The following is a 23,848-nucleotide window of genomic DNA, read 5'->3' as shown; positions in this document are numbered from 1 at the left end:
TGGGAGGGGTTCCTAAGGCACATAGCGCAGCAGCAGAAGGTTTTGGGTAGAACCATAATGGCATATTCTTATGTTATTCTACATGGAGGGTGGGTCAAGAGGGAAGAGCACAACCACCTTGCTCTTCACAGTAGGTAGTGGACCTTAAGTTCCGTCCGGGTTTGTAATTCCGATCCCAGTTCCCGTAAATCTGTCTACGATTTTGTTAGGTGACGGAGTTCGTTTTCGCAGCACAACACCCACCCCATTTTCCCTGAGCCTAGCCGGCCAACCTTTAGTAGACAGAGAGTGCTGACGAGACGACACTTCCCGTGTCCGTTACAGTGTATTGAATCGGCGGTGATGGCCGACACAAAATATATCTATATAAATTGTAATATTATATATTTGTATGTATTAAGTTTATTCAAGCATTTATTTATGTACAGCAAGTGTGTCTATGAGCATATGTAATATGTACGTGTGTGTGTGTGTTCGAAACCATAACCGTTTATTTTTTATTTGAATAACCATTTGCTTAATATTTAAGAGGACTCGCATTTACCTTTACCCGTTCGTAGTGTGAAGAACACAACTTTTGTATCGGGTAAGCTGTGTAAGCTACGGATAGCGGATAGCGGGTATATGCGGGTAAGCTGTGTATCGGGTAGCATTTAGCGTGTGGTAAGCGGTTCAGCGTGGGCTCGTTTGCGCGCATGCCGCGTGGCATTGCTTAAAACCAAAGCAAGAGTTAGAATTGTACTCTCAAATCATCGAACAACGAAACGGTTAAGAACACCCCCGGTTAACACCCCTGCCTCCGGAATCGCCGGCCGAGACAAAGGCGAAGGGGAGTCCGCACAGGAACACAACGAGTAGGGCGTACCGCATGATGAACTGATAAAAAGGAACTCTGTGTCGGATTGCTGCTGGAAGCTTGACTCCACCGAAACTGATGCTCTATTCCGGCCCAGAACAGCGCTTATATAGCATTTACTATGGCCCAAAATCCAACCGAGTCAAGCTGCTGCACCCGGAACCTGGTTCAGCATAAGCATCTGAAGCTCTCGGCTCAGCACAAAGCCATAGATCTTGAGAAGGCAGCTGCACCTGCAATCACTGCCAAGGTGCAGCACACGGGGGCAACACTGGCCATTTGTAAACTGTTGAGCCACTGCCTCTTCATTAATTATGTGCCACAAACGCCCTCGGCCTGGCACTTGTAGCTCTCCGTAGCTCTGTCACTTATCACATAATATTTGCATAGCTCTTGATACCCTCTAGAAGGGGGTAATGGTGGTGTGGAGTAGTGCGAATGTACTTACTACAAACTACATTATTCTAGTTTTAAATGATTTAAATCCGCAATGCTAGCATTCGCTTTTCTTTCTTCCCGCGTACATTTGGTCAGCAGTCAGTGCTGTGAACTTTTTAGAGGAAAGGAAGTTGTTCTGTGGTCCAACATGAAAAAAAAGCTTTTAAAATTGGAGCTTTAAGTCGAACTTTAAAACTAGCCAGAACTAGCTATAAAATAGCTGTGTTTGATCGATGAGCGTTTTCCTCAATATAGTTGTTCAAGGATGGGGGTGTGTCAATCCGAATGGCCCCTTCTTAGGGCAATTCTTCTCCAGGGCATGGGATTAGCCGATGTCAAATACAAATTACTATTATAAAATTAAAATTATAAAATTTATTTACGAACTAAAACATTAATAATACCCAACTACATATTTGAAAATAAAAGAATATAAATATAGGTAAATATAAATAAACGTAAATAAAACAATTGAGATAAAAGTGCAAATAAATATAAATAAAACGAGAAGGAACGTGTGAGTCGCTTCTGGGGACGCGACTCTACTTATACCCGTACTCAGTCAGTATATACATTATTGAGCTTATGATTTTAAAGAATTTTAGAAAAAAAAAAATTTTACATTTTACATTTTTTTGCTACATATGATATCTACATCTACATATACAATGTATATTCTACATCTAACATGTAGATTGTACATGTTCCATTCATATTCTATATTCTATTCTATTCTCCTTTAGGGTTGCTCGCGCACTGAACGCGGCAGAGTGTGCGAGCGAGAAGGAAAATGAGTTGTGTTGTCATGATCGGGAGGGGGAGGGGAAGCAACTGAAAATTTCTTCATTCTGGCTATAATTATGATCCGATCTGATTCAGATTCGGCAATCTAGTAGATATGGGCATTCTCTACGATACTGCGTTTTTAGTTTTATCGTATCTTTAAAACTGTGCCTGCCACAGATTTTCGTCCTTTGTGTGGGCGGAAGGGGGCGGGGCGAAATTTTGAAATACACTTGTAGCAGTGTGATATCACAAGAGTTTCCAGACTACCAAATTTGGTTGCCCTAGCTTTTATAGTCTCTGAGATCTAGGCGCTCATCAAGACGGACAGACAGACAGACAGACGGACAGACAGACATGGCTCTATCGACTCGGCTATTGATGCTGATCAGGAATATATATACTTTATGGGGTCGGAAACGTTTCCTTCTCTGCGTTACACACATCCACTTTTACCACGAATCTAATATACCCCTTAACTCTTTTTTAAGTACGGGTATAAAAAAAGCAAAATAGCACAAGAAGAAAATACCAGAAGACCGCCAAGAAGTCGCCAAGAAATGAAATGCAATCCAATAAACCAAAAAAATAAAATAAAAGCCTCCACTGGAACAAGCAAAAAGCAGTTTAATTTTCAGAGGTTTTCCTCCGCTCATCAGATCAGAGCAGAGCAGAGCGGGGAGTGTTCTGAATATATGTATTAAAGGTATTATAGGTAGATAATTGTACACTCTCTATGAGCTGTTTTAGAGCTTTTCTGTGCTGCTTTCTGAGGCATATGCGTGAAATACAGTGAATGGATTACCTTCAGGCGTATCTATTAGAAGTTGCTGAGACTTCGAAGTCAGAAGTGTGGCGTTCTGCTGCATTCAATTTGAAAGAAAATACAAAAAATTCTACCAAAACATAAACCGACAAAAATCAATAGAGTTCGCATGTGTTTTACTTGCTTGGAAAAGTATTTCATCTAGTTAGCATTTACTTTTCTGTTCGTATCGTTTGATTTGAGGCTGGGCAATATTTCATTCTAGCACTGACTTTGGAGCTGTACGCTTGTTTTTATATTTTTGTATTTTTAGTATTAGCGTAAAACAAAATTTCTATCGTTTTACAAATTTTAAGTATCTAAAAGTATCTAATTGTTTCAACAAAATTTCCATCCACGTTCGGACGAAGTCACGCAACTGGGGACAGCTCCGACCATGGCAGCAGCCAGATCTGCTGCGGCTGCGCCCTATCCGGCACCTGCTTCACATCCACCCGCTGGCCAGCCAAAGAGGAATATTCTTCCTCGCGTCGCAGGACTCAGCCGTGGTCAGGCCCCCCCTCAAAAAGTGCAGAAATTGACGCCACTGGCTTGGCCAGTACCCAACAAGAAGGCGTCGCCTCATCCTCAGGAATCGCCGAATCCGGCGGACTACACTGATGGACATGATGGTGATGATGAAATGATGGTGGACTCCAGCGATAACTGGAGCAGAAGAAGCAAGAAGAAGGCGTCGCCTCATCCTCAGGAATCGCCGAATCCGGCGGACTACACTGATGGACATGATGGTGATGATGAAATGATGGTGGACTCCAGCGATAACTGGAGCAGCTGGACGACTTCATGCGATAGCTTCACCTCTATGCAGCCCTACAGCGATAACTGGAGCAGCTGCAGCTGGAGCAGTACCTCTATGCAGCCCTCTATCGGCCGCTACTCGAACGCCAACGAGCTGTCAACGATGTTGTCCTGCTTGAGCTCCGATGCTACCGCAACGCCGTCGATGGGGTCCTGCTTGAGCCTCAATCGCACCGCAACGCCGTCGATGAAGTCCTGCCTGAGTCCCCCTAGCCTCTCGGCCCAGTCGACGCACTCGATGGTGACATGCCTGACCTCCGATGGCCACCCAACAGAAACGAAAATGCCCGAAAACGGAATTCCCGACAATGGATGGACTTCGCCGATGGTTGCAGCCATATCCTCGCTGCCCATTCCCCCACAGGTGTCATGCGGCACGCAGACAGAGGAACCGCCATCGACAAGTGCCCGTGGGCGTCGGTTCAAGGACAAGAAGTGGACGACACGTTTGGCCGGGGGACGGGCAAAGTCTTCCAGAAAGGTCAGAGCGGCACTGAATGAATGGACGCCGATGGTGGAAAAGCTACTGTTGGCAGCCATATCCTCGCTGCCCATTCCCCCACAGGTGCCATGCGGCACCCAGGAAGAGGAAACGCCACCGAAGGTCAGAGCGGCACCGCGAGTGGACGAATCAGAGTCGGGCATGCTCAAGAAAATCCTGGTGGCAACAGTGCAGGTATTCCTGTTCGTCGGGATGAGCATTGCCCTGTGCATTCCGGATGCGGATTGCCCCTCGTTACGTGGCCAAGATCTATAAATTTTATGTGTTGTGAAGGTTGCAGACCAAAAATACAAAATTTAGAATGTCTGGACAAAAATTGTATTAAGAATTTTTTTTGGGAACAGTCTTCTTATTTTATCGCAAAAATATTGAACCTTCCCCACTGTACATGCATTCCATAGAGAGCCCAAATGCAAGATCAGAAGCTTTTATCTTGAAAAGCTCTCTCTTTCGAAATTGCACGTGCGAGCGCCGTTCACATGTGAGCTTTTCTCTCCGCAAGCATAGCTTACGGCTAGCCCTTCGAGAACCTTCTTAGCTCTCTCATACCCAGCTTTTGGAGGGGTAAAATAGTTAGGCTAAGTGCATGCTGCACAGAACAAAAGTGCATTCAAAGTTGGAAGACTTAATTAATGTGCGTACAGAACATATAAAAAGAAAAACGTGGTGAAAATTCTGCAAAACCATAAAAGGGAACATAAACCCAATAAAAACCATTTGAAAAGTGTTGTGGCTGCAAAGAACAAAAACTACAAACCAAACCCTGGATAAGGTACGCAAAGAAAATGAAAAAGTGACCTTATTACATAATTTCACGTTCCTGGACAAGGAACTACCGAAGAAAACCGCCGAGAAAACCATCGTCATATGGGATAATCGACCCACCAAGCAGACACCAACTACAAAGCACCCAGAACAGCAGAAAGGCCATGATCACAGCAGCAGTAGAAAATATAACGTTACCGACGCCACGCTAAAGTGACGAGATTAACACCGACGAATCCAAAGACTCGGCAAAAGCCCAAGGACAGGATAACCCGGTAAAAAGGCGATCCTCAGCACCCGCCAAGCGACGCCACTAATCTCTCCATCACCCACCCGGCAGAAAGGGGGGGGTGTAACGAACCATGGTTCTAGCCATGGCTCGTCACAAACGGCGAAGGGTCAGCGCATCCACGCTGGCGGGAGACAATAACCAAACTGATATACACCGAGCTAGCGAACCATGGCTCTAGCCACGGTTCTCCACAAATAGCGGTGTGTCAGCACCTCGGAAATAAAATAGTCTTAAGCACACAATTAATTAAGAACTCTCGATCAACAACACCCCACCTCTTGAGACAATTGTGAAATCAGCAGCCTACAATAAGCCAAGCCGACACAATTTCGCAATGAGAGATATCATTGGCGTTATTTCACAATAGGTCAAGCTAGCATAAAATTATCGACCTACCGACCCAAATTCAGATATCACCTTACCCAACTGCAGCCCGCACCTTCCGGGATGCAGCCTCAGCAAAACCACCCTGACCCACTAACAATTGTCAACGAAGCACAAAGCTTCGACCCACTTACCGCGCTCCACAATTATTGTTATCCAATAACCTTAAGTCAGCAAGAATTAATTATTTCCGGGTCTCAGGTGCTATCGCCAGCTGCATAAAAGGGCCAAGATCGGCTGAAAGAGTAGGCAGTCCATCAGCCCGAATACAAGACACTGTGCTACGCAGTCCCTCAGTCACACACCCAAGACACTGTACTACACAGTCCCTCAGTCACACACCCAAGACACTGCACAAGGCAGTCCCTCAGTCACACACCCAAGACACTGTACTACGCAGTCCATCAGCCCAAACACAAGACACTGCACAAGGCAGTCCCTCAGTCACACACCCAAGACACTGTACTACGCAGTCCCTCAGTCACACACCCAAGACACTGCACTAGGCAGTCCCTCAGCCAAAACACAAGACACTGCACCCCCAGTCCAACGGCTCCAAGGCAAAGTAACAAGATCCGCAAGTAATCCATCGTACACAAACCCACAAAGAATTAAGTAATAAAAATAATAAACACCAGCAAAACCAAAAACCACGATCTTCTTGAAGTATTTTTGTCAGCAACAAAACGCTCCTCCTGTGTCCTACCTCTCTTTCGGTCAGACAAGGCCGCTCCGAACCTGAAAGTCACCTGCGATCTACAAATTGTCTTGTAGAGGACCCTGGACAGGCTGATGCTTACCTCAGCCTGAAATAGGACCTCACAATCTTATTATTATTTATTATTTACACAATTATTCATTTTATTTATTTTTGAAATATTCAAAATATTGTTTCGCTCTCACACGGCCCTCTTCCTTCTTGTTGATTCGTTTTTTTAACGGAATTAATGGTGTTCCATGTGCTACATGGATTACATTGTAAATTTTATTTATATTGATTGTAAATTATAACTAATGAACACAAAATTTAATTTGGAGATAAGTCAGCCCCGGTGACTGTGTCGGTTTGGGTTTCACCATCGCAGTTCTCCTGCTCAGCCTCGGGGAGCGAGGCTTACACGATTAGGGGTCCTTCAGTTTGTCCGTTACTGGTTCCGCCAGTTTGTCCGTTACTGGTTCCTTCAATTGGTCCGTCAATGGTGCGTGGGGCTGAACGAGTGCGCACCTTTCCCGTCCCTAGCTTTTTTCCCGAGCGGAGTGGCATGCCCGGGATGAGGGGCTCATCGACGCTGCTGCGAAGATCAGTATATTCGACCTGTACGGCGCGAGGCGGCTGCTCGCTTGAAGGGCTGCTTATGGGCAGCTTGGTGACAAGGCCGTCAATGGTGCGTGCCTCATCATTGTAAGCAAATTAGTGGGCTAGGGAATCGGAAATGGACTACACCCTCTGCCTACTGTAACAAATGCATTCCAACTCATTATTCTCAGGCGCGGTGTTGGGCATGGGAGAGAGAGGAGAACGCTGTATATTCCGGCTCAGGCTCGTCGGCTAGGAGGGTGGTGGTCTTGCTCCACTCCCATGATTGGCCTTTCTTCACTATAATATTCTAAATAAGTTGCCTGCTAGGAACAAGCGAAAACCGGAATAGAGAATCCCACTTACTTCCGACCAACAAACATACTAAAGGGAATGGAACTATTCCGCTGCACCTGCTGGTTGGCCATTCTGCCCCCTGGCCCACATCCGAATGGCCCCTTCTTAGGGCAATTCTTCTAGGGCATGGGATTAGCCGATGTCAAATACAAATTACTATTATAAAATTAAAATTATAAAATTTATTTACGAACTAAAACATTAATAATACCCAACTACATATTTGAAAATAAAAGAATATAAATATAGGTAAATATAAATAAACGTAAATAAAACAATTGAGATAAAAGTGCAAATAAATATAAATAAAACGAGAAGGAACGTGTGAGTCGCTTCTGGGGACGCGACTCTACTTATACCCGTACTCAGTCAGTATATACATTATTGAGCTTATGATTTTAAAGAATTTTAGAAAAAAAAAAATTTTACATTTTACATTTTTTTGCTACATATGATATCTACATCTACATATACAATGTATATTCTACATCTAACATGTAGATTGTACATGTTCCATTCATATTCTATATTCTATTCTATTCTCCTCGTTAGGGGTTGCTCGCGCACTGAACGCGGCAGAGTGTGCGAGCGAGAAGGAAAATGAGTTGTGTTGTCATGATCGGGAGGGGGAGGGGAAGCAACTGAAAATTTCTTCATTCTGGCTATAATTATGATCCGATCTGATTCAGATTCGGCAATCTAGTAGATATGGGCATTCTCTACGATACTGCGTTTTTAGTTTTATCGTATCTTTAAAACTGTGCCTGCCACAGATTTTCGTCCTTTGTGTGGGCGGAAGGGGGCGGGGCGAAATTTTGAAATACACTTGTAGCAGTGTGATATCACAAGAGTTTCCAGACTACCAAATTTGGTTGCCCTAGCTTTTATAGTCTCTGAGATCTAGGCGCTCATCAAGACGGACAGACAGACAGACAGACAGACAGACGGACAGACAGACATGGCTCTATCGACTCGGCTATTGATGCTGATCAGGAATATATATACTTTATGGGGTCGGAAACGTTTCCTTCTCTGCGTTACACACATCCACTTTTACCACGAATCTAATATACCCCTTAACTCTTTTTTAAGTACGGGTATAAAAAAAGCAAAATAGCACAAGAAGAAAATACCAGAAGACCGCCAAGAAGTCGCCAAGAAATGAAATGCAATCCAATAAACCAAAAAAATAAAATAAAAGCCTCCACTGGAACAAGCAAAAAGCAGTTTAATTTTCAGAGGTTTTCCTCCGCTCATCAGATCAGAGCAGAGCAGAGCGGGGAGTGTTCTGAATATATGTATTAAAGGTATTATAGGTAGATAATTGTACACTCTCTATGAGCTGTTTTAGAGCTTTTCTGTGCTGCTTTCTGAGGCATATGCGTGAAATACAGTAAATGGATTACCTTCAGGCGTATCTATTAGAAGTTGCTGAGACTTCGAAGTCAGAAGTGTGGCGTTCTGCTGCATTCAATTTGAAAGAAAATACAAAAAATTCTACCAAAACATAAACCGACAAAAATCAATAGAGTTCGCATGTGTTTTACTTGCTTGGAAAAGTATTTCATCTAGTTAGCATTTACTTTTCTGTTCGTATCGTTTGATTTGAGGCTGGGCAATATTTTCATTCTAGCACTGACTTTGGAGCTGTACGCTTGTTTTTATATTTTTGTATTTTTAGTATTAGCGTAAAACAAAATTTCTATCGTTTTACAAATTTTAAGTATCTAAAAGTATCTAATTGTTTCAACAAAATTTCCATCCACGTTCGGACGAAGTCACGCAACTGGGGACAGCTCCGACCATGGCAGCAGCCAGATCTGCTGCGGCTGCGCCCTATCCGGCACCTGCTTCACATCCACCCGCTGGCCAGCCAAAGAGGAATATTCTTCCTCGCGTCGCAGGACTCAGCCGTGGTCAGGCCCCCCCTCAAAAAGTGCAGAAATTGACGCCACTGGCTTGGCCAGTACCCAACAAGAAGGCGTCGCCTCATCCTCAGGAATCGCCGAATCCGGCGGACTACACTGATGGACATGATGGTGATGATGAAATGATGGTGGACTCCAGCGATAGGGGCGGGTGGACTGGAGCAGCTGGACGACTTCATGCGATAGCTTCACCTCTATGCAGCCCTACAGCGATAACTGGAGCAGCTGCAGCTGGAGCAGTACCTCTATGCAGCCCTCTATCGGCCGCTACTCGAACGCCAACGAGCTGTCAACGATGTTGTCCTGCTTGAGCTCCGATGCTACCGCAACGCCGTCGATGGGGTCCTGCTTGAGCCTCAATCGCACCGCAACGCCGTCGATGAAGTCCTGCCTGAGTCCCCCTAGCCTCTCGGCCCAGTCGACGCACTCGATGGTGACATGCCTGACCTCCGATGGCCACCCAACAGAAACGAAAATGCCCGAAAACGGAATTCCCGACAATGGATGGACTTCGCCGATGGTTGCAGCCATATCCTCGCTGCCCATTCCCCCACAGGTGTCATGCGGCACGCAGAACAAAAGAACCGCCATCGACAAGTGCCCGTGGGCGTCGGTTCAAGGACAAGAAGTGGACGACACGTTTGGCCGGGGACGGGCAAAGTCTTCCAGAAAGGTCAGAGCGGCACTGAATGAATGGACGCCGATGGTGGAAAAGCTACTGTTGGCAGCCATATCCTCGCTGCCCATTCCCCCACAGGTGCCATGCGGCACCCAGGAAGAGGAAACGCCACCGAAGGTCAGAGCGGCACCGCGAGTGGACGAATCAGAGTCGGGCATGCTCAAGAAAATCCTGGTGGCAACAGTGCAGGTATTCCTGTTCGTCGGGATGAGCATTGCCCTGTGCATTCCGGATGCGGATTGCCCCTCGTTACGTGGCCAAGATCTATAAATTTTATGTGTTGTGAAGGTTGCAGACCAAAAATACAAAATTTAGAATGTCTGGACAAAAATTGTATTAAGAATTTTTTTGGGAACAGTCTTCTTATTTTATCGCAAAAATATTGAACCTTCCCCACTGTACACGCATTCCATAGAGAGCCCAAATGCAAGATCAGAAGCTTTTATCTTGAAAAGCTCTCTCTTCGAAATTGCACGTGCGAGCGCCGTTCACATGTGAGCTTTTCTCTCCGCAAGCATAGCTTACGGCTAGCCCTTCGAGACCTTCTTAGCTCTCTCATACCCAGCTTTTGGAGGGGTAAAATAGTTAGGCTAAGTGCATGCTGCACAGAACAAAAGTGCATTCAAAGTTGGAAGACTTAATTAATGTGCGTACAGAACATATAAAAAGAAAAACGTGGTGAAAATTCTGCAAAACCATAAAAGGGAACATAAACCCAATAAAAACCATTTGAAAAGTGTTGTGGCTGCAAAGAACAAAAACTACAAACCAAACCCTGGATAAGGTACGCAAAGAAAATGAAAAAGTGACCTTATTACATAATTTCACGTTCCTGGACAAGGAACTACCGAAGAAAACCGCCGAGAAAACCATCGTCATATGGGATAATCGACCCACCAAGCAGACACCAACTACAAAGCACCCAGAACAGCAGAAAGGCCATGATCACAGCAGCAGTAGAAAATATAACGTTACCGACGCCACGCTAAAGTGACGAGATTAACACCGACGAATCCAAAGACTCGGCAAAAGCCCAAGGACAGGATAACCCGGTAAAAAGGCGATCCTCAGCACCCGCCAAGCGACGCCACTAATCTCTCCATCACCCACCCGGCAGAAAGGGGGGAGTAACGAACCATGGTTCTAGCCATGGCTCGTCACAAACGGCGAAGGGTCAGCGCATCCACGCTGGCGGGAGACAATAACCAAACTGATATACACCGAGCTAGCGAACCATGGCTCCCCACCCCAAACACTCCACCTCTTGAGACAATTGTGAAATCAGCAGCCTACAATAAGCCAAGCCGACACAATTTCGCAATGAGAGATATCATTGGCGTTATTTCACAATAGGTCAAGCTAGCATAAAATTATCGACCCTACCGACCCAAATTCAGATATCACCTTACCCCACTGCAGCCCGCACCTTCCGGGATGCAGCCTCAGCAAAACCACCCTGACCCACTAACAATCGTCAACGAAGCACAAAGCTTCGACCCACTTACCGCGCTCCACAATTATTGTTATCCAATAACCTTAAGTCAGCAAGAATTAATTATTTCCGGGTCTCAGGTGCTATCGCCAGCTGCATAAAAGGGCCAAGATCGGCTGAAAGAGTAGGCAGTCCATCAGCCCGAATACAAGACTGTGCTACGCAGTCCCTCAGTCACACACCCAAGACACTGTACTTACACAGTCCCTCAGTCACACACCCCAAGACACTGCACAAGGCAGTCCCTCAGTCACACACCCAAGACACTGTACTACGCAGTCCATCAGCCCAAACACAAGACACTGCACAAGGCAGTCCCTCAGTCACACACCCAAGACACTGTACTACGCAGTCCCTCAGTCACACACCCAAGACACTGCACTAGGCAGTCCCTCAGCCAAAACACAAGACACTGCACCCCCAGTCCAACGGCTCCAAGGCAAAGTAACAGATCCGCAAGTAATCCATCGTACACAAACCCACAAAGAATTAAGTAATAAAAATAATAAACACCAGAAAACCAAAAACCACGATCTTCTTGAAGTATTTTTGTCAGCAACAAAATGCTCCTCCTGTGTCCTACCTCTCTTTCGGTCAGACAAGGCCGCTCCGACCTGAAAGTCACCTGCGATCTACAAATTGTCTGTAGAGGACCCTGGACAGGCTGATGCTTACCTCAGCCTGAAATAGGACCTCACAATCTTATTATTATTTATTATTTACACAATTATTCATTTTATTTATTTTTGAAATATTCAAAATATTGTTTCGCTCTCACACGGCCCCTTCTTCCTTCTTGTTGATTCGTTTTTTTAACGGAATTAATGGTGTTCCATGTGCTACATGGATTACATTGTAAATTTTATTTATATTGATTGTAAATTATAACTAATGAACACAAAATTTAATTTGGAGATAAGTCAGCCCCGGTGACTGTGTCGGTTTGGGTTTCACCATCGCAGTCTTCCTGCTCAGCCTTGGGGAGCGAGGCTTACACGATTAGGGGTCCTTCAGTTTGTCCGTTACTGGTTCCGCCAGTTTGTCCGTTACTGGTTCCTTCAATTGGTCCGTCAATGGTGCGTGGGGCTGAACGAGTGCGCACCTTTCCCGTCCCTAGCTTTTTCCCCGAGCGGAGTGGCATGCCCGGGATGAGGGGCTCATCGACGCTGCTGCGAAGATCAGTATATTCGACCTGTACGGCGCGAGGCGGCTGCTCGCGAGGCGGCTGCTTATGGGCAGCTTGGTGACAAGGCCGTCAATGGTGCGTGCCTCATCATTGTAAGCAAATTAGTGGGCTAGGGAATCGGAAATGGACTACACCCTCTGCCTACTGTAACAAATGCATTCCAACTCATTATTCTCAGGCGCGGTGTTGGGCATGGGAGAGGAGAACGCTGTACATTCCGGCTCAGGCTCGTCGGCTAGGAGGGTGGTGGTCTTGCTCCACTCCCATGATTGGCCTTTCTTCACTATAATATTCTAAATAAGTTGCCTGCTAGGAACAAGCGAAAACCGGAATAGAGAATCCCACTTACTTCCGACCAACAAACATACTAAAGGGAATGGAACTATTCCGCTGCACCTGCTGGTTTCTCCTACTACGACCTCAGGTGTTGATGAGGCGTACATGCCCACCCCTACCGTTGGCCATTCTGCCCCCTGCCCACATCCGAATGGCCCCTTCTTAGGCAATTCTTCTAGGGCAGGGATTAGCCGATGTCAAATACAAATTACTATTATAAAATTAAAATTATAAAATTTATTTACGAACTAAAACATTAATAATACCCAACTACATATTTGAAAATAAAAGAATATAAATATAGGTAAATATAAATAAACGTAAATAAAACAATTGAGATAAAAGTGCAAATAAATATAAATAAAACGAGAAGGAACGTGTGAGTCGCTTCTGGGGACGCGACTCTTACTTATACCCGTACTCAGTCAGTATATACATTATTGAGCTTATGATTTTAAAGAATTTTAGAAAAAAAAAATTTTACATTTTACATTTTTTTGCTACATATGATATCTACATCTACATATACAATGTATATTCTACATCTAACATGTAGATTGTACATGTTCCATTCATATTCTATATTCTATTCTATTCTCCCTTTAGGGGTGCTCGCGCACTGAACGCGGCAGAGTGTGCGAGCGAGAAGGAAAATGAGTTGTGTTGTCATGATCGGGAGGGGGGGGGGGAGCAACTGAAAATTTCTTCATTCTGGCTATAATTATGATCCGATCTGATTCAGATTCGCAATCTAGTAGATATGGGCATTCTCTACGATACTGCGTTTTTAGTTTTATCGTATCTTTAAAACTGTGCCTGCCACAGATTTTCGTCCTTTGTGTGGGCGGAAGGGGGCGGGGCGAAATTTTGAAAACCACTTGTAGCAGTGTGATATCACAAGAGTTTCCAGACTACCAAATTTGGTTGCCCTAGCTTTTATAGTCTCTGAGATCTAGGCGCTCATCAAGACGGACAGACAGACAGACAGACGGACAGACAGACATGGCTCTATCGACTCGGCTATTGATGCTGATCAGGAATATATATACTTTATGGGGTCGGAAACGTTTCCTTCTCTGCGTTACACACATCCACTTTTACCACGAATCTAATATACCCCTTAACTCTTTTTTAAGTACGGGTATAAAAAAAGCAAATTAGCACAAGAAGAAAATACCAGAAGACTGCCAAGAAGTCGCCAAGAAATGAAATGCAATCCAATAAACCAAAAAAATAAAATAAAAGCCTCCACTGGAACAAGCAAAAGCAGTTTAATTTTCAGAGGTTTTCCTCCGCTCATCAGATCAGAGCAGAGCAGAGCGGGGAGTGTCCCTGAAGATGTATTAAAGGTATTATAGGTAGATAATTGTACACTCTCTATGAGCTGTTTTAGAGCTTTTCTGTGCTGCTTTCTGAGGCATATGCGTGAAATACAGTGAATGGATTACCTTCAGGCGTATCTATTAGAAGTTGCTGAGACTTCGAAGTCAGAAGTGTGGCGTTCTGCTGCATTCAATTTGAAAGAAAATACAAAAAATTCTACCAAAACATAAACCGACAAAAATCAATAGAGTTCGCATGTGTTTTACTTGCTTGGAAAAGTATTTCATCTAGTTAGCATTTACTTTTCTGTTCGTATCGTTTGATTTGAGGCTGGGCAATATTTCATTCTAGCACTGACTTTGGAGCTGTACGCTTGTTTTTATATTTTTGTATTTTTAGTATTAGCGTAAAACAAAATTTCTATCGTTTTACAAATTTTAAGTATCTAAAAGTATCTAATTGTTTCAACAAAATTTCCATCCACGTTCGGACGAAGTCACGCAACTGGGGGACAGCTCCGACCATGGCAGCAGCCAGATCTGCTGCGGCTGCGCCCTATCCGGCACCTGCTTCACATCCACCCGCTGGCCAGCCAAAGAGGAATATTCTTCCTCGCGTCGCAGGACTCAGCCGTGGTCAGGCCCCCCCTCAAAAAGTGCAGAAATTGACGCCACTGGCTTGGCCAGTACCCAACAAGAAGGCGTCGCCTCATCCTCAGGAATCGCCGAATCCGGCGGACTACACTGATGGACATGATGGTGATGATGAAATGATGGTGGACTCCAGCGATAACTGGAGCAGCTGGACGACTTCATGCGATAGCTTCACCTCTATGCAGCCCTACAGCGATAACTGGAGCAGCTGCAGCTGGAGCACACCTCTTATGCAGCCCTCTATCGGCCGCTACTCGAACGCCAACGAGCTGTCAACGATGTTGTCCTGCTTGAGCTCCGATGCTACCGCAACGCCGTCGATGGGGTCCTGCCTTAGCCTCAATCGCACCGCAACGCCGTCGATGAAGTCCTGCCTGAGTCCCCCTAGCCTCTCGGCCCAGTCGACGCACTCGATGGTGACATGCCTGACCTCCGATGGCCACCCAACAGAAAACGGAATTCCCGACAATGGATGGACTTCGCCGATGGTGGTGACAGCCATATCCTCGCTGCCCATTCCCCCACAGGTGTCTTCCAGAAAGGTCAGAGCGGCACTGAATGAATGGACGCCGATGGTGGAAAAGCTTCTGTTGACAGCCATATCCTCGCTGCCCATTCCCCCACAGGTGCCATGCGGCACCCAGGAAGAGGAAACGCCACCGAAGGTCAGAGCGGCCCACGAGTGGACGAATCAGAGTCGGGCATGCTCAAGAAAATCCTGGTGGCAACAGTGCAGGTATTCCTGTTCGTCGGGATGAGCATTGCCCTGTGCATTCCGGATGCGGATTGCCCCTCGTTACGTGGCCAAGATCTATAAATTTTATGTGTTGTGAAGGTTGCAGACCAAAAATACAAAATTTAGAATGTCTGGACAAAATTGTATTAAGAATTTTTTTTGGGAACAGTCTTCTTATTTTATCGCAAAAATATTGAACCTTCCCCACTGTACATGCATTCCATAGAGAGCCCAAATGCAAGATCAGAAGCTTTTATCTTGAAAAGCTCTCTCTTCGAAATTGCACGTGCGAGCGCCGTTCACATGTGAGCTTTCTCTCCTCGCAAGCACAGCTTACGGCTAGCCCTTCGAGAACCTTCTTAGCTCTCTCATACCCAGCTTTTGGAGGGGTAAAATAGTCTAGGCTAAGTGCATGCTGCACAGAACAAAAGTGCATTCAAAGTTGGAGGACTTAATTAATGTGCGTACAGAACATATAAAAAGAAAACGTGGTGAAGATCTCTGGAAACCATAAAAGGGAACATAAACCCAATAAAAACCATTTGAAAAGTGTTGTGGCTGCAAAGAACAAAAACTACAAACCAAACCTGGACAAGGTACGCAAAGAAAATGAAAAAGTGACCTTATTACATAATTTCACGTATGTACTGTACATAGGTTATGATCCACGTGTGGCAGAAATTGCTGACCTGGCCTGACCCCCGGGCCGCTTCATGACGATCATCAGTCCTTCTTTCTTGGTGCCACCGGACCTTGCCTGGGCATAGAAACGGATGGACTTGGCGATCGGAACCGGGCCGTTTATACTCACGCGCAATTAAGCCGCTCAACAACACCAACAATATAAAACTCATCTAAAATATTATATCACCGCGCCTTGTGCAACAAACGTCGGGCTCCTTACATGTAGGGGCGGAAAAATTAGTTCAGCGGTCATTGCCCTTGCGGCTGACCATACACCTTATGCATTTAACTCAAGACCCACCTGACCGTTCTCTCTCCTTCTCATCATTTAAAATTGTTCGATGCCAACATTTTAAAAGCCACTTAAGGGAAGAAAAAATTTACAAAATCTAGAAAAGAAAATTTAATGAAAAGTTACTGATCGAAGAAAAAAATAGAAAAGAAAATTGTTTAATAATATTAGATATTCCTAGACGTTAACTTAGAAATAGAAGAAAAAAATGAAATTTATGCCTAGTTAGGTAATAATTAAAAGGTGCATCATTGGTCTCATTGTGTCCATGGAAGGGTATTGGTTAAACTTATAACGCTTCTTGTTATTTTGCATATTCCCTTTCTTTAACAGTTTTGTATTGCAAACGTGAAATTGGGCCAACAACGGCAGCTGTTTAAAAGTCTGTAAGTGACACACATATACACATACACTCCGGGTCAGGAGAATAGTGTCTATCACAGTGAGACATGCATGCTTAACCATATATAAAATGAATTATTATTAACTACAATCACTACAATTATGCCATTTAATTCCTTTAATTAATTCATTCTTACTTTATATTTTGATTATATTATTTTTATTCATATTTGATCATTCTCTTAATTCCTATGTCTTAAATTAGTCCCACATATATATACCCATGCAGTAAAAATAGTTTTAAGGGTTAGGGTAGAAATAATGGGGGTTACAAACATATGAAGTCATACAAGTCAAAGTAAAACTATAACGATTAACATGAATTTCTAATCTGATTTTTGGGGAGGGGTTCCTAAGGCACATAGCGCAGCAGCAGAAGGTTTTGGGGAGAACCATAATGGCATATCTTATGTTATTCTACATGGAGGGTGGGTCAAGAGGGGAAGCACAACCACCTTGCTCTTCACAGTAGAGTGGACTTTAAGTTCCGTCCGGGTTTGTAATTCCGATCCCAGTTCCCGTAAATCTGTCTACGATTTTGTTAGGTGACGGAGTTCGTTTTCCAGCACAACACCCACCCCATTTCCCTGAGCCTAGCCGGCCAACCTTTAGTAGGCTGACGAGACGACACTTCCCGTGTCCGTTACAGTGTATTGAATCGGCGGTGATGGCCGACACAAAATATATCTATATAAATTGTAATATTATATATTTGTATGTATTAAGTTTATTCAAGCATTTATTTATGTACATAAGCGTGTCTATGAGCATATGTAATATGTACGTGTGTGTGTGTGTTCGAAACCATAACCGTTTATTTTTTATTTGAATAACCATTTGCTTAATATTTGCCCTTTACCCGTTCGTAGTGAAGAACACAACTTTTGTATCGGGTAAGCTGTGTAAGCTACGGATAGCGGATAGCGGGTATATGCGGGTAAGCTGTGTATCGGGTAGCATTTAGCGTGTGGTAAGCGGTTCAGCGTGGGCTCGTTTGCGCGCATGCCGCGTGGCATTGCTTAAAACCAAAGCAAGAGTTAGAATTGTACTCTCAAATCATCGAACAACGAAACGGTTAAGAACACCCCCGGTTAACACCCCTGCCTCCGGAATCGCCGGCCGAGACAAAGGCGAAGGGGAGTCCGCACAGGAACACAACGAGTAGGGCGTACCGCATGATGAACTGATAAAAAGGAACTCTGTGTCGGATTGCTGCTGGAAGCTTGACTCCACCGAAACTGATGCTCTATTCCGGCCCAGAACAGCGCTTATATAGCATTTACTATGGCCCGAAATCCAACCGAGTCAATGCTGCTGCCCCGGAACCTGGTTCAGCATAAGCATCTGAAGCTCTCGGCTCAGCACAAAGCCATAGATCTTGAGAAGGCAGCTGCACCTGCAATCACTGCCAAGGTGCAGCACACGGGGGCAACACTGGCCATTTGTAAACTGTTGAGCCACTGCCTCTTCATTAATTATGTGCCACAAACGCCCTCGGCCTGGCACTTGTAGCTCTCCGTAGCTCTGTCACTTATCACATAATATTTGCATAGCTCTTGATACCCTCTAGAAGGGGGTAATGGGGGTGGAGAATACGAATGTACTTACTACAAACTACATTATTCTAGTTTTAAATGATTTAAATCCGCAATGCTAGCATTCGCTTTTCTTTTCTTCCCGCGTACATTTGGTCAGCAGTCAGTGCTGTGAACTTTTTAGAGGAAAAGGAAGTTGTTCTGTGGTCCAACATGAAAAAAAGCTTTTAAAATTGGAGCTTTAAGTCGAACTTTAAAACTAGCCAGAACTAGCTATAAAATAGCTGTGTTTGATCGATGAGCGTTTTCCCCAATATAGTTGTTCAAGGATGGGGGTGTGTCAATCTCGAATGGCCCCTTCTTACGGGGCAATCTTCTCTAGGGCATGGGATTAGCCGATGTCAAATACAAATTACTATTATAAAATTAAAATTATAAAATTTATTTACGAACTAAAACATTAATAATACCCAACTACATATTTGAAAATAAAAGAATATAAATATAGGTAAATATAAATAAACGTAAATAAAACAATTGAGATAAAAGTGCAAATAAATATAAATAAAACGAGAAGGAACATGTGAGTCGCTTCTGGGGACGCGACTCTACTTACCCCATACTCAGTCAGTATATACATTATTGAGCTTATGATTTTAAAGAATTTTAGAAAAAAAAAATTTTACATTTTACATTTTTTTGCTACATATGATATCTACATCTACATATACAATGTATATTCTACATCTAACATGTAGATTGTACATGTTCCATTCATATTCTATATTCTATTCTATTCTCCTCCGTTAGGGGTTGTTCGCGCACTGAACGCGGCAGAGTGTGCGAGCGAGAAGGAAAATGAGTTGTGTTGTCATGATCGGGAGGGGGAGGGGAAGCAACTGAAAATTTCTTCATTCTGGCTATAATTATGATCCCATCTGATTCAGATTCGGCAATCTAGTAGATATGGGCATTCTCTACGATACTGCGTTTTTAGTTTTATCGTATCTTTAAAACTGTGCCTGCCACAGATTTTCGTCCTTTGTGTGGGCGGAAGGGGGCGGGGCGAAATTTTGAAATACACTTGTAGCAGTGTGATATCACAAGAGTTTCCAGACTACCAAATTTGGTTGCCCTAGCTTTTATAGTCTCTGAGATCTAGGCGCTCATCAAGACGGACAGACAGACAGACCTTCTCTGCGTTACACACATCCACTTTTACCACGAATCTAATATACCCCTTAACTCTTTTTTAAGTACGGGTATAAAAAAAGCAAAATAGCACAAGAAGAAAATACCAGAAGACCGCCAAGAAGTCGCCAAGAAATGAAATGCAATCCAATAAACCAAAAAAATAAAATAAAAGCCTCCACTGGAACAAGCAAAAAGCAGTTTAATTTGAGAGGTTTTCCTCCGCTCATCAGATCAGAGCAGAGCAGAGCGGGGAGTGTTCTGAATATATGTATTAAAGGTATTATAGGTAGATAATTGTACACTCTCTATGAGCTGTTTTAGAGCTTTTCTGTGCTGCTTTCTGAGGCATATGCGTGAAATACAGTGAATGGATTACCTTCAGGCGTATCTATTAGAAGTTGCTGAGACTTCGAAGTCAGAAGTGTGGCGTTCTGCTGCATTTCAATTTGAAAGAAAATACAAAAAATTCTACCAAAACATAAACCGACAAAAATCAATAGAGTTCGCATGTGTTTTACTTGCTTGGAAAAGTATTTCATCTAGTTAGCATTTACTTTTCTGTTCGTATCGTTTGATTTGAGGCTGGGCAATATTTCATTCTAGCACTGACTTTGGAGCTGTACGCTTGTTTTTATATTTTTGTATTTTTAGTATTAGCGTAAAACAAAATTTCTATCGTTTTACAAATTTTAAGTATCTAAAAGTATCTAATTGTTTCAACAAAATTTCCATCCACGTTCGGACGAAGTCACGCAACTGGGGACAGCTCCGACCATGGCAGCAGCCAGATCTGCTGCGGCTGCGCCCTATCCGGCACCTGCTTCACATCCACCCCGCTGGCCAGCCAAAGAGGAATATTCTTCCTCGCGTCGCAGGACTCAGCCGTGGTCAGGCCCCCCTCAAAAAGTGCAGAAATTGACGCCACTGGCTTGGCCAGTACCCAACAAGAAGGCGTCGCCTCATCCTCAGAATCGCCGAATCCGGCGGACTACACTGATGGACATGATGGTGATGATGAAATGATGGTGGACTCCAGCGATAACTGGAGCAGCTGGACGACTTCATGCGATAGCTTCACCTCTATGCAGCCCTACAGCGATAACTGGAGCAGCTGCAGCTGAGCAGTACCCTCTATGCAGCCCTCTATCGGCCGCTACTCGAACGCCAACGAGCTGTCAACGATGTTGTCCTGCTTGAGCTCCAGTACCGCAACGCCGTCGATGGGGTCCTGCTTGAGCCTCAATCGCACCGCAACGCCGTCGATGAAGTCCTGCCTGAGTCCCCTAGCCTCTCGCCCAGTCGACGCACTCGATGGTGACATGCCTGACCTCCGATGGCCACCCAACAGAAACGAAAATGCCCGAAAACGGAATTCCCGACAATGGATGGACTTCGCCGATGGTTGCAGCCATATCCTCGCTGGCCATCTTCCCCCACAGGTGTCATGGGCACCGCAGACAGAGGAACCGCCATCGACAAGTGCCCGTGGGCGTCGGTTCAAGGACAAGAAGTGGACGACACGTTTGCGACAAAGAGGGCAAAGTCTTCCAGAAAGGTCAGAGCGGCACTGAATGAATGGACGCCGATGGTGGAAAAGCTTCTGTTGACAGCCATATCCTCGCTGCCCATTCCCCCACAGGTGCCATGCGGCACCCAGGAAGAGGAACCGCCACCGAAGGTCAGAGCGGCACCGCGAGTGGACGAATCAGAGTGGGGCATGCTCAAGAAAATCCTGGTGGCAACAGTGCAGGTATTCCTGTTCGTCGGGATGAGCATTGCCTGTGCATTCCGGATGCGGATTGCCCCTCGTTACGTGGCCAAGATCTATAAATTTTATGTGTTGTGAAGGTTGCAGACCAAAAATACAAAATTTAGAATGTCTGGACAAAATTGTATTAAGAATTTTTTTTGGGACAGTCTTCTTATTTTATCGCAAAAATATTGAACCTTCCCCACTGTACATGCATTCCATAGAGAGCCCAAATGCAAGATCAGAAGCTTTTATCTTGAAAAGCTCTCTCTTTCGAAATTGCACGTGCGAGCGCCGTTCACATGTGAGCTTTTCTCTCCGGCTAGCCCTTCGAGAACCTTCTTAGCTCTCTCATACCCAGCTTTTGGAGGGGTAAAATAGTTAGGCTAAGTGCATGCTGCACAGAACAAAAGTGCATTCAAAGTTGGAAGACTTAATTAATGTGCGTACAGAACATATAAAAAGAAAAACGTGGTGAAAATTCTGCAAAACCATAAAAGGGAAACATAAACCCAATAAAAACCATTTGAAAAGTGTTGTGGCTGCAAAGAACAAAAACTACAAACCAAACCCTGGATAAGGTACGCAAAGAAAATGAAAAAGTGACCTTATTACATAATTTCACGTATGTACTGTACATAGGTTATGATCCACGTGTGGCAGAAAATTGCTGACCTGGCCTGACCACCCTCAAGGAGGGGGGTCCGCTTCATGACGATCATCAGTCCTTCTTCTTGGTGCCACCGGACCTTGCCTGCAGGCATAGAAACGGATGGACTTGGCGATCGGAACCGAGCCGTTTATACTCACGCGCAATTAAGCCGCTCAACAACAACGACAATATAAAACCATCTAAAATATTATATCACCGCGCCTTGTGTAAAGAAAATGTTGGTGCTTGCACATGTAGGGTGTGGAAAAATTAGCTCAGCGGTCATTGCCCTCTGCGGCTGACCATACACCTATGCGCATTTAACTAAGACCCACCTGACCGTATGTCACCTATTCTCTCCTTCTCTCAGGTTATTAAAATTGCTTCGATGCCAACATTCTAAAAGCCACTTAAGGGAAGAAAAATAAATCACAAAATCTAGAAAAGAAAATTTAATGAAAAGTTATGGATCGAAGAAAAAAAATAGAAAAGAAAATTGTTTAATAATATTAGATATTCCTAGACGTTAACTTAGAAATAGAAGAAAAAAAATGAAATTTATGCCTAGTTAGGAATAGATTTTAAAAGGTGCATCATCGGTCTCATTGTGTCCATGGAAGGGTATTGGTAAAATACCTCTTCATAACGCTTCTTGTTATTTTGCATATTCCTACATTTCTTTAACAGTTTTTATTGCAAACGTGAAATTGGGCCCAACGACACCAGCAGCTGTTTAAAAGTCTGTAAGTAGACACACATATATACACATACACTCCGGGTCAGGAGAATAGCGTCTACACAGTGAGACATGCATGCTTAACCATATATAAAATGAATTATTATTAACTACAATCACTACAATTATGCCATTTAATTCCTTTAATTAATTCATTCTTACTTTATATTTTGATTATATTATTTTTATTCATATTTGATCATTCTCTTGAATTCCTATGTCTTAAATTAGTCCCACATATATATACCCATGCAGTAAAAATAGTTTTAAGGGTTAGGGTAGAAATAATGGGGGTTACAAACAACATGAAGTCATACAAGTCAAAGTAAAATTATAACGATTAACATGAATTTCTAATCTGATTTTTGGGAGGGGTTCCTAAGGCACATAGCGCAGCAGCAGAAGGTTTTGGGTAGAACCATAATGGCATATTCTTATGTTATTCTACATGGAGGGTGGGTCAAGAGGGAAGAGCACAACCACCTTGCTCTTCACAGTAGGTAGTGGACCTTAGGTTAGGTTAGGTTGAAGCGGCTGTCGGGATTGTCAGAGACCCGACACACCTAGGCCGGTTTCGGCCCGTTGTGATACCGCATATTACGTTCCCTTCTCCCTCGTGAGACCCTATGTTATCCATTATCCCATCCGGATGCCCTTATGAAGCCTGCGATCCGTCTGGGACTGATTGTAGACATGTCCGAAATGTCAGTTAGAAAAGGAGCGCCCAAGTATTTCAGTCTCCTTCTACTGAGAGCCGGACAGGAGCAGAACAGGTGTTCCACAGTCTCCTCCTCGTCCTCATCTCTACAGCTTCGACAGAAGTCGTTATATGGGGCGCCCAGCCTGCTTGCATGTGTGCCTATTAGCCAGTGTCCCGTGAGAGAGCGTATGACTGAGCTGCACCTACTCCTACTGAGTTTGCAAAGCTCATCGGTGCGCTTCTTATTGATATTAGGCCATGTTTGCCGAGTT

At 44.3% G+C, this 23,848-nt stretch overlaps 1 protein-coding gene and 1 long non-coding RNA gene across 3 annotated transcripts; both read left to right on the top strand.

The window, feature by feature from the left end:
• Positions 1-3,095: 3,095 nt before the first annotated feature.
• LOC121405487 lies at positions 3,096-21,628 on the top strand. 2 transcript variants are annotated; one of them, XM_041596210.1, is made up of 3 exons: positions 3,096-3,456; positions 3,574-4,182; positions 21,294-21,628. In XM_041596210.1, the coding sequence occupies exons 1-3, from the start codon at positions 3,280-3,282 to the stop codon at positions 21,582-21,584; spliced, it is 1,077 nt and encodes a 358-aa protein (XP_041452144.1). In that variant the 5' UTR covers positions 3,096-3,279; the 3' UTR covers positions 21,585-21,628. The 2 variants fall into 2 exon arrangements, with proteins under 2 accessions (XP_041452144.1, XP_041452143.1); XM_041596209.1 differs by having other exon boundaries at positions 3,096-4,182.
• On the top strand, positions 8,377-14,748 carry LOC121405492. Its single transcript, XR_005968600.1, has 2 exons — positions 8,377-8,605; positions 14,269-14,748. It is a non-coding gene; the product is annotated as an uncharacterized LOC121405492 (long non-coding RNA).
• Positions 21,629-23,848: the final 2,220 nt, after the last annotated feature.

This window comes from Drosophila obscura, unplaced genomic scaffold, assembly GCF_018151105.1.
Source record: "Drosophila obscura isolate BZ-5 IFL unplaced genomic scaffold, ASM1815110v1 contig_97, whole genome shotgun sequence".
Taxonomy (NCBI): domain Eukaryota; kingdom Metazoa; phylum Arthropoda; class Insecta; order Diptera; family Drosophilidae; genus Drosophila; species Drosophila obscura.
This window is presented reverse-complemented; position numbering and strand designations above follow the sequence as displayed.

Coding starts and splice junctions, on each gene's coding strand:
- LOC121405487 (XM_041596209.1), top strand. CDS start 3,280: ATGGCAGCAGCCAGATCTGCTGCGGCTGCGCCCTATCCGGCACCTGCT. Junction 4,183..21,293: donor GGGCAAAGTCTTCCAGAAAG/GTCAGAGCGGCA, acceptor TCTTCCAGAAAG/GTCAGAGCGGCACTGAATGA.